At 37.8% G+C, this 10,000-nt stretch overlaps 1 protein-coding gene across 4 annotated transcripts in view; it reads right to left on the bottom strand.

Moving 5' to 3' along the window:
* The window catches only part of LOC138059939 (eukaryotic elongation factor 2 kinase-like), a 16,847-nt gene extending 7,043 nt beyond the window's left edge, over positions 1 to 9,804 (bottom strand). The window contains exons 1-10 of one of the 4 annotated variants that reach the window (XM_068905599.1): positions 9,710 to 9,804; positions 9,553 to 9,605; positions 6,914 to 7,359; positions 4,983 to 5,020; positions 3,589 to 3,760; positions 2,674 to 2,826; positions 1,771 to 1,831; positions 1,166 to 1,283; positions 254 to 587; positions 1 to 97 (exon numbers count right to left, since the gene is read on the bottom strand). The exon at positions 1 to 97 is cut by the window's left edge and continues 53 nt beyond it. In XM_068905599.1, the coding sequence (XP_068761700.1) occupies positions 1 to 97; positions 254 to 587; positions 1,166 to 1,283; positions 1,771 to 1,831; positions 2,674 to 2,826; positions 3,589 to 3,760; positions 4,983 to 5,020; positions 6,914 to 7,359; positions 9,553 to 9,583 (1,450 nt within the window). In that variant the 5' untranslated portion in view covers positions 9,584 to 9,605; positions 9,710 to 9,804. Of the gene's footprint in view, positions 98 to 253; positions 588 to 1,165; positions 1,284 to 1,770; positions 1,832 to 2,673; positions 2,827 to 3,588; positions 3,761 to 4,982; positions 5,021 to 6,913; positions 7,360 to 9,543 lie in introns of all 4 variants that reach the window. The other 3 variants (XM_068905597.1, XM_068905598.1, XM_068905596.1) reach the window with 3 other exon arrangements.
* Positions 9,805 to 10,000: the final 196 nt, after the last annotated feature.

Below are 10,000 nucleotides of genomic sequence, written 5' to 3'. Positions count from 1 at the left end.
TTCGTAATCTCTGAAGCTCTTCTACCTCAGCATACACACTTGACGCCTTGCGAATCATGTTATGGTCAGCGAACAAAACATGCTTCTCGTCCGAATCCTGAAAATAAGATGAAATTCTTACCACAAAAATTCCAACCCTAACAAGTGAGAAAAACAGAGTACGTCCATAATAACTAATCAATGAACGAAACTACAACACCGTACACTCCCAGTCTGCCTTCTTTGTAGGCTCACCATATCCAGTACAACTAACCTCATTTTCAGTGAAAACATCACTATTGTCACTTTCAGTTTCAGAGGTTTCTGGATCCGAAATCTGTCGTGAATATCTCAACAATCCATCTGATGACGTCACCGATGAACCTGGCGAGTCTGGTTCAGAGACTGATGGAGAAGGAGGCGGAGACTGGGCTAGATACTCTGTCATATCATATATAGAGGACGAAAGCTTGCGGCCAGGGGATACACACATTTCACTGCTCCTTAGCAATGTAGTAGAGTCTTGAATGTTCTTCAGAGCGGTGTCTAACCGATCCATTTCTTTGACACTTAGGTCAAATGGAGACAATCCCAGGCTTTTACAGATTCTGAAAAAAGTTATGACATACACTGTACCATGTTGTCAAATGTCATCTGTTTTTCACCCCAATCCCTCTTGTGGGTAATGGTTAAGAAACGGCTCATTTTTCAGACGACAAAAGTAGGAAAACGTGCACTGTGGTGCTTTGTTGTCTTGTCAACCACTTAACCCGATTCACAGCACCAAATACTGTGCTGCTCTATACTCTAGATAACTCTCACTATGAGGCATTTTTATACTACCTTAACCAATGCATATAATTTATGTCATTATTGTTCTACTGTAGTTATTTCTCAACCCCTTGGTCTCATTCAATCAAGAAAATAGTTCAGATCTAACAGGATGACCAAGTAGTGGTCATGACATATTTCTTTCAGGCAATACACAGCCCGAATCCAATGACAGGATATGACCACCACGAAAATGGAACTGTGACTGTCCCTTGTACAGACTGCATGGTTTGGTTCAACATCCTGCTACTATTATCCCACAACTGGTCAGGACTTCCCTAAACCCTAACAAGGCTAACACGACACTTTTGCACTCTTTGTACTCATGGTCTCAGCTACTGGACCTAAAACTTACTTGTTGCATTTATGGGAACTGAAGAACAGTGCCATACCCCGTGTACCCAGGTTGGCATCCCCATAGCCCTGCCCATCCACTGTGTGAATCTGTGGATCTGTGTACAAGTCACCCACACCTGCGACAAAGAACACAACAACATGCTTGTTACAGTATCCAACACTACATTTCTGGCTTCCAAGGCCACGAGAACCCTTCTTTTGCAAGAAAGGAAGTTCATCAATAAGAACTTGCATGCTGAAAGATTCATGAATGCAAAAGAGGTGGCCACAAAATTTAGGAATTTTAAGAAACCACTTTGCAGACAACCACTAAATTACTGGTAAAGAATGCACAACATCAAGGTGACATGACAGAGAAATTCAATTGAGGTGGTCAACACATTAGCTATAAGGGAGCCAGACATTACCCCTTCCATTCTCTTTTACTTACTTTTATCCTCTTTCCTATTCTATTAATCTGTAATTAATGACCCTAAGATCAATATAAGCTGCATTCTCATCTTCCATCCAATCAAATAACTGATACTCTTGGTTTAAGAAATATAACGTCACCTTGCTTGGCCTAATGTCATTTCTATAAAATGGAGTTTTTGAATTCATTACCTTGGATATCCACGACAATCAACTGATGACCAGACCGCTCAAATGTAAAATGACTGAAAGCCTACAAATAAAAGCCACAGACACACTTAAGAAGTACCAAACATGTAATCAGTCAAGAGATTTATGATTTAGCATTGCGTTTGCATGAACATCTAAATGAAATTTGCATTTTGCAAAAAATGAAGAAGTTATTTGATTTTCTAGCTCATTTCAAGCCTGTTAGCTCCAGATATCTATCCACTTCTACATTGTAAAAGAAGCAAGACAAGTTAGAAAAAGAAAATTTTCATGCCTTTATGGAAAGAAGCTCAACCCGCTGTTTGACTTTTAACTTAAATTTGCCATGCTAAAAATCTCCCTAATGTTGTAACTTTTACAAACTACTGCCATTATAGTATGTGTAAAAAGTATTATTTTTGCACTGTCATTTGCAATAAACAAAAGAGTCAGGGCTAAGGAAACAACCATGCTGCATGTGCTTTATATTGTAAAAAATATCTTTTGGCTTTACTATCGGACACTGTAAAATAACATCATGAAAATAATGATCCTTGAGATTTTGTAGAGAATGTTTGCAAACACACAGGTGCAGTTAGAGGACATACAATGTATACCAACCCTAAAAAGTACAACCCAAGTAAGGGAATAATCCCAAATATTTATGATAGCACTGATGTTTATTCTGAAGTGAGATCTCAATATTATTCTTTTGCTAAATAAAATCCATCATTTCTGAATGCATATGGAAAGACTGTCTCCTGCACTAAAATTCGTATTTGGTAAATTGTTGTTGTCTTATTAAAGGAATAATCAATCATTAACTAAATGTAAATACTGTAAGCTAGGCAGACGTTTTTCAAGCACGGCTAACATTTGTTTAAGCACGCCAAATAATAAACAAACCTGAGGAGTGCAACGAAGTGTTTCATCTTGGAGAACAAAGCCAGAATTTGAATTATACTTGATGTACTTCCCTTCGATAAAATGCTCCAAATGAAATAAAGGTGACCCTTCTCTATCTTTCATTTCAATAACACAAACTTGAAAGATATCCACCTGAACAAGGAGAAGAATATGGTACACCTTATACAAGTATTGGCACTCAACCAGTAATGATAAAGAAGGGAAACAAAAAGAGAGTATTAGATGAGAAAGAGGATGAGAACTGAGGTCAGAGCAAAAACATGGAGTATTGGTAGAGACAGGTCAGAGGAGCCATGAGCAATTTTTAAAATTTCCTGTTCAGTCTACTATGGGCTGTCAAAACGTAAGGCAAAAAAAGTGTGATCTTTTGTGTGCATTGTGGGTCCAGATGACGTTTGACTAATAACAACTATCAAAACTGTCCATAAACTGGAAATCTGGAGCTTGTAGACTACCCTCCTGATCTACCTCAGGTCAGACTCCTTACCAGTGTTTTCCTTCTACTCTGTCTCTGACATTTACCCTGCCACACAAAGAGCCTGGTAAGGCTGCTATCATTGTAAAGAGAGAAAAATAAAAGTATCCTGATTTTATGCAACAACATTTCTCCAGAATTTTAAACAACACTTGAAGAGGCTTCAGGCTATGCCTAAGCATTAATTTTAAAATTGTGCCAAGGTGATTCATACGTTATTGACGAATCCCCTTAGGGGATTTCAGAGCCAACAAAACAAATTGTTTAAATAAACGTGCTGAACAAGGGAAAACACAGAATAACTACACCTAATATTTAAATTTTGTATTTAGCATGACTTAACCATGGATTTGGGCCAGAGGTATGCAAGCCAGGTGACCTCTGTTCAGCTCAATAGCATCAGTATACAATCCACAAACCTTTTTTGGTGGATTGTATCTGTTGTACTCTTCACCCCAAAGTTTAGCATCCATCTGTAATCTCACATCATCAAAGTACATATTTCTGGGTACTTTATCAATATAACTCTTAGCAACATAATTTGCTGCATGCTTCCAGTTCATGTGCTTTGAGAAATTTGATAACTTCTTCCTGTGAAATCAATAAAGGACAAACCCTTTCAATAACAGTTTTTAATTTATATAAACTATTAGTTATTAAATTAAATTATGACAATATACAGAAATGGCTATGAATAGAAGTGATGCTCCTGGTGACCATTTATTTTCATACAAACCTCTCTGCTTTTCTTTTGTTTAAATCACAAGAACAAGAAAATATTGATTAACTTTAATAAAGCAAGAATATAGCAAGGTTACCAACAGATGTGCTGCCATTCATTGGCAATAGATCACTGAGCAAATAATATTAATAAGTAAGGTCTATTTAGATGTGATTAATTACGCACTGCTGCCCAGTTGGTGAAGTAGATCTTAGTAAGTACTCTGGGTATCCAAAAAGAAAATTGGGGCTAACCATGCATTTTTGAGAGATAATTAAAGCTTCAATTTGAGAAAGAACGCCATACATTGCTTTGTATTTTAAAGCTCTTTACAAATATTATTCATCAATAATATTACCTTTGAAAAATAAACGGTTACCCCCAATTTTCCTCTTGGATTTTTAACACTAATTGTTAAGATCTACATTTCCTGCATAATCATAAACAGGGACAAAAATACCTTTGAATTAGTAGGCACTGTCCTTATGTTTGACTTTCATTAAGGGAACAAGCACAAGCATGAGCATAACTAGTTTATGCCAAATGAAAACCAACATCTACCTATTTTGCAAGCAAAAGCAAATGAAAATGATATTATTTTATTGGTCGAAAGGCTCCGTTCTCAACTCGGCCAATATGGCAATGATACTGCAATTTCCCTGTGCTTATGCCATGTTTCATTAGTTTTCGCGTGACACAAAACATAGGCAAAAGCACAACAGAAAGGAGAAACTTAAATTCTTTGGATTCTTTCTTTGGATTCGCTCTGACGAAGGGCTAACACTCGAAACGTCAGCTCTTAGAATCTCTGTATGGTGGCCAATTTACATCATCAACTCCGTTGATAAAACCAAATTTTTAAATTCTTTGTGCTTGTGTAAAAGCTACTTCCACAGTGGAATAAGATCCACTATGCTCATGCTTGTGCTTAAGGAGTCTCACTGTTCCTAGCCATGCAGCTCCTAATTGAAGATTGTTTCAAGGCCTTGCAAATCCAGGAAACCTCATAATCAAAACACTTGTGGTGAAGAGAGGCAGACGTAGTCAATATAAGGAGGACAAGGATATTACTGATGGTGATTCCTTACTTACAATCTAAAACACTCCCTCATTGCTCCTTGATCAAATGGCTGTTGATAAGTGAGACACATTTTAGAGAAATGAGATTGCAGTTATAAAAATGTGAAAGGTTCATGGTGGCCAAGGTGAACCTACAGGTGGCATGAAAATTACATGTTTCATGAAGCATTGTCTCTGCTTTCTTGACATAAATTACTCATCCTGATAAACATCACTCTTGCATGCTAACAACAACAACAACAACAATAACAATATAATAATAATAATAATAATAATAATATTAACCATAATGGAATTTCCTCAGAAAGCAGCATTAACATAATGATTGTCCTCAACAGAGCAATGAACAGAAACCAGCAGAACAATGAAACAATAAGTTAATAATTAATTAATTGTTTCCCTATTCTGATGGTTATAGTTCCAACATTCCCTGCCACAGTAGGTTTCAGGGTTTTTTCATCAAAGGCATGTTTAATTAAAATGTGCAATGGAGGTTTTCAGGCCGCCTCAGAGATTTCAGTCTACCGTGTCTAGAAACTAAAAGCAGGAAGTCCTATGGGCTGCAAAAGCACCTTACACACACACATAAATACACATACATGTAAATGTACATCGTAACCCTTTCATCTGCGGCGACAAAATTCTGCAGCAGTGACAATGATTTTCATAAAATAAACTGTGTCACACAAGGCGAATTGTTGCACCGACTTGTCCCCGCGACGCGTTGCAGCGACTTATCGCCTAGTGTGTCCCGGTCTTAAGTGTGACTCTTAGGAGGGAGAGGGTTAATTGACCACTCCCCATAGGGGCTTTTCAGGGCCAATGGAACACAACAAATGAAACACACAGAAGAGAACAACACCTGTTAGGAATCCCACCTGCCCAGAGGCTTGAAAACCAGTTGGCTATTTACAAGTGCAGCCGAGAGGTTGAACCAGGGACAAGCTAACCTCCTATCACAGACTCTGTTAGGGTCAGTTGTTCCTCTTGCCCTCTAATGGGCGGGAGGAAAGACTGATCCTAAAAGAGCCTACAATAGGAGCCTAGGGACTACCAGGATCAAGTTCAACTAGTGGTCAGGTTGGCTTTTGAAGCTGGGAGGGATCTCAAGGCAAACGTCCTAACCACTAAGCCACAATGCCTCCAACTTAAATCCAATGACCTTTTTGATCGGCTTACCACTAACCTTCATCAAAAACCACATATAAATAATTTATTATTGTTATAATCATCTTTAAAAAAAAAAGGTGAAGGTATTAGAGAGACTTAGCATCATGTTAACTTTATGCCTCACCATGTTTATGCAAATTTTCTGCTAATTTTTATCTAATTTTATGCCTGCTATCAACAGATACTGAGCAACTTGACAAAAGAGAGAGATGTCACAATAATTATCATGCATTAACGACTGTGAAGCAGAAGCCTGCCATTCGCAATGCTAACTAACCATTATTTTTCACTTACTCAGGCACTCAGACTGGTCATTTACTTAACAAAGCCCTAATATGAGCCAAAAGTAAGATCAAGAACTCCAATGATTTTATTAATTATCCCATTGACTCCTGGGAGTAAGACTTATTAACTTTTATTCTGTCTAAAGCCAAACGACTTTAATCACCAGAAGGGGACAGTTCAGGAGTCAAAAGGATATTATTAAGCCTTTGACATCCAAACCGGCCGAAACGGGTCAGACTTACTATTTTACTCTAACGCCAGATGATTTTACTCATCAATGGGGAACCCCTGGGAGTTAACCCTTTGATGTCCAAACCGGCCGAAACCAGCCAGACTTTATTTCACTCTGTCTAATGCCAGACAATGTTACTCATCAATGGGGAACCCCTGGGAGTCAATGGGCTAAGAGAGTTGAATGACAATCTTACCAGAATTCAATGATTCATGAACATACAAAAAGGAAAAAGTTCAAACAACACGAAACTCACCAAAGCTTCCATTTTAATTCTCACTTCATCTGTCACCCAACTTTTCTTGACGGCATTATACCGATGTCTGGTAGCCACCTCTGTAGGACAAGCATTATCAATATGGAACTTTTCCCAGGGATCAGGCAAACACTGGGCCTTTTTCAAAGCATTGTGCCAACTCAAATGATGCTGTAAACGCTTTGATAGATGTATTTTGCTTTCACCCTCATTTTTTGGGCTCTTTGCTGGACGTGAATTCATCCTATTCTCAGGATAATTTCTTTCCACAACCTCAACTTCATCATCCACAAGTGATCCAATTTTCTCATTCCAATTTTGTGATGTTTCATCATAACTTCTTGATTCACTTTCATCGCAGCCATTTTCACCGTTCAACTTGGGCGAACTGACCACAGAACGCTGCTCAGAAGAACCACCTTCCAAAGATTGGAATTGTGCAGTGTCTAAAAAAGTATTTGAGATAAAAGAGGAAAATTTGGTTTTATCAAATGTGTTGATAGAGGTCAAATTACTACAGTGAACGATTAATTGGGAAGCTGATGTTTCGAGCGTTAGCCCTTCGTCAGAGCGAATCGCTAACGCTCGAAACGTCAGCTTCCCGAATCATTCATGGTGGTAATTCGACCTCTATCAACACATTTGATAAAACCAAATTTTCCTGTTTTACTCTTCCACCGACGCAGCACCATAGTTTCTTTAGAAACTAGAAATTTATTTGAGATAAAAGCTGGCAGTTACTTACATTCCCTATATACAGAGTACTAATTAACAATTAGACCCGCACAAGGGCTACGGGTCAATAGCCCACGAGGCGACACCGAATGAGCTATTGACCCATGGCTCTTGAGGGTGAAGGATCTAATTGTTTTAGTATCATCCAACCAGTCAAACAGAAAAGGCAATAATAAAGTTAACTAGCAAATGCAAGTGGAAGAGATATTTATTTGGGAATAAAACGAAAGAGAGCGACACGCTTTTCGCTACTCGAGGTCTATTACTAATAGTCAACTGGTAACGTATCCAAACAAAATGAAGAAATTGCATTAGTCCACTAGTTGGATGATACTAATTATCCATATTCTAATCTTAGATTGAAAAACATCTTGTGCCAAACAAAACACCACAAAGTTCCATTTGACTAAGAATTATTACTTTTGTAAACAGTTCACCAGTGCCACCAGGTTAGCTAACAAACTAGACTCAATCTGAGTTTCAACTATTTTATTTGACATGCATATTCACTCAGTTACCATGGGCGTGTAATGAGCTACTCTGCCAACTTAAAACAAATTCCTAACTTACATGTACATGCAAATATGATTGGTTGATTTCCAATCAAAACCAGAAAGGTCTTTCGAGGTTGTTACAATGAAATCTGGTTCAACCACAAAGGCAGTGCCAATAATCTTATTTCCTCATAGACCAATTTCGGTATATTAAAATTCAGCCCTCCAGAGCCTCACGATGATCCCTTTAGGACTGAATTTTGATATATCGAAATTGGTCTACTGAATGTTCACTGTCCTTCATTTTCAACTGTATCCCAACAGTAGCGAAATTGTACAAACAAAAGGTCTCTGACAGGGCCCACTCTTTCCAAACATAATTTATTGTGACCTAACCTGCAAACCAGTGCATTATGTAGGTCATGTAAAACAACACCTTGAGGGAAAATTTGAAACCAAAAAAAAAAAAATTGAAACCAAAAAAAATTTAATTATGATATTAAAATAGTTACTTCTTCTTGTGATATAAGTTCAAAAATCTGGAAAAATACCAAATATTAGAGATTACTGGCTGAATTAAACTGAAACATAATCAAAATAGTCACCAAGTGGTCCGTCCAATAGTCTAATGATTCATTCGATAGTAAAATGAAACTAATTCCATATACAATTGGTGACAACGTCTGTCGTTATTAATATTATTATACAGATTATTGATTTTTATTTAAGCGATACACGGATGTCGTCAAAAGTATAATAAAAGAAAAGAGCTAAATAAGCTGAAGGAAACAACAGTTAGGCAGGGAAAATTAAAAGACTCTCCAGAGATTCGAGGGAACCCAAAAGACGTGCCAGTTCTCACAGATTTGAGCCTGCGTGGTTAAAATGCTCACAGCTTTTTAAACATAAAATGGCTCTTGTTCAGTCCTGTTCTATTTTTCTCCCTGTTCACTTTCGTTTAATTAAAAGTAACAATAATCCAGTTGAACTACTAAATTATCCCACTTGGTTAAAAGTGGTAGGATCCTTTTAGATAATTTGAAGTGTCTAGATACCCGGCAGCCGGGAAGTGCTTTCAAAAAACTAGATATCGACTGCCGGGTATCTAGTTTTTTGAAAGCACTTCCCGGCTGCCGGGTATCTAGACAAAATGTCCTAGGTTGTTACTTGAACTTTGCCATAATCTACGTGATCTGAACCTTGTCGAAAATCACACAAAACGGTCGGATAAAAGCTTACGTCACGACGAAACCGCTTCTGTGATCAAATAACGTTACAAACACTGCTGAAATTTAACAACTTCCTAAGTTTCTCGATAATTCAAATAAAGACTGACAAATAAGTGTAAAACCATCCAACTGTATTTAAAAATATCTATTAAGTTTACATATGTAAGCTTACTTCGCTTACTTTCGCCTCCTTGAGAGCTGTACACATCCATGCTATTTCCACGTTTAAGTGACCTTTACCGCCAAGAAAAGAAAATACAAAGGAAGGAAACACTTCTGACATCGAGAAAAAAGTAATAACATTCAGAGATTACCTTGCGAACTCTAGATCTGCTCACCCCACGGCCAAGCCGGCAGGAGAGAGGAAAGAAAGAAGGTAGACTGGTCTCGGGCGTCCCACACAAGTAGGGAACTTTTCACCCGCGGGTTGACCCGCTCTACTCCTAGCCCGACAGGCGGCTGGGACCTTCAATGCAAGCAGACAATCATAATGTAAATGTAAGACGAGCATACTATAAAAAAGTAAAGTTAAATATTTACGAAATAGAAAACATGTACCGTGTTTCTATCGAGTTTTATATAATAACCAAATCAATGCGCGCGCTCTGATTAATCAATCTGCTATGTTT

The sequence above is a fragment of the Montipora capricornis genome, chromosome 8 (assembly GCF_036669925.1).
Source record: "Montipora capricornis isolate CH-2021 chromosome 8, ASM3666992v2, whole genome shotgun sequence".
NCBI classification, from domain to species: domain Eukaryota; kingdom Metazoa; phylum Cnidaria; class Anthozoa; order Scleractinia; family Acroporidae; genus Montipora; species Montipora capricornis.
This window is presented reverse-complemented; position numbering and strand designations above follow the sequence as displayed.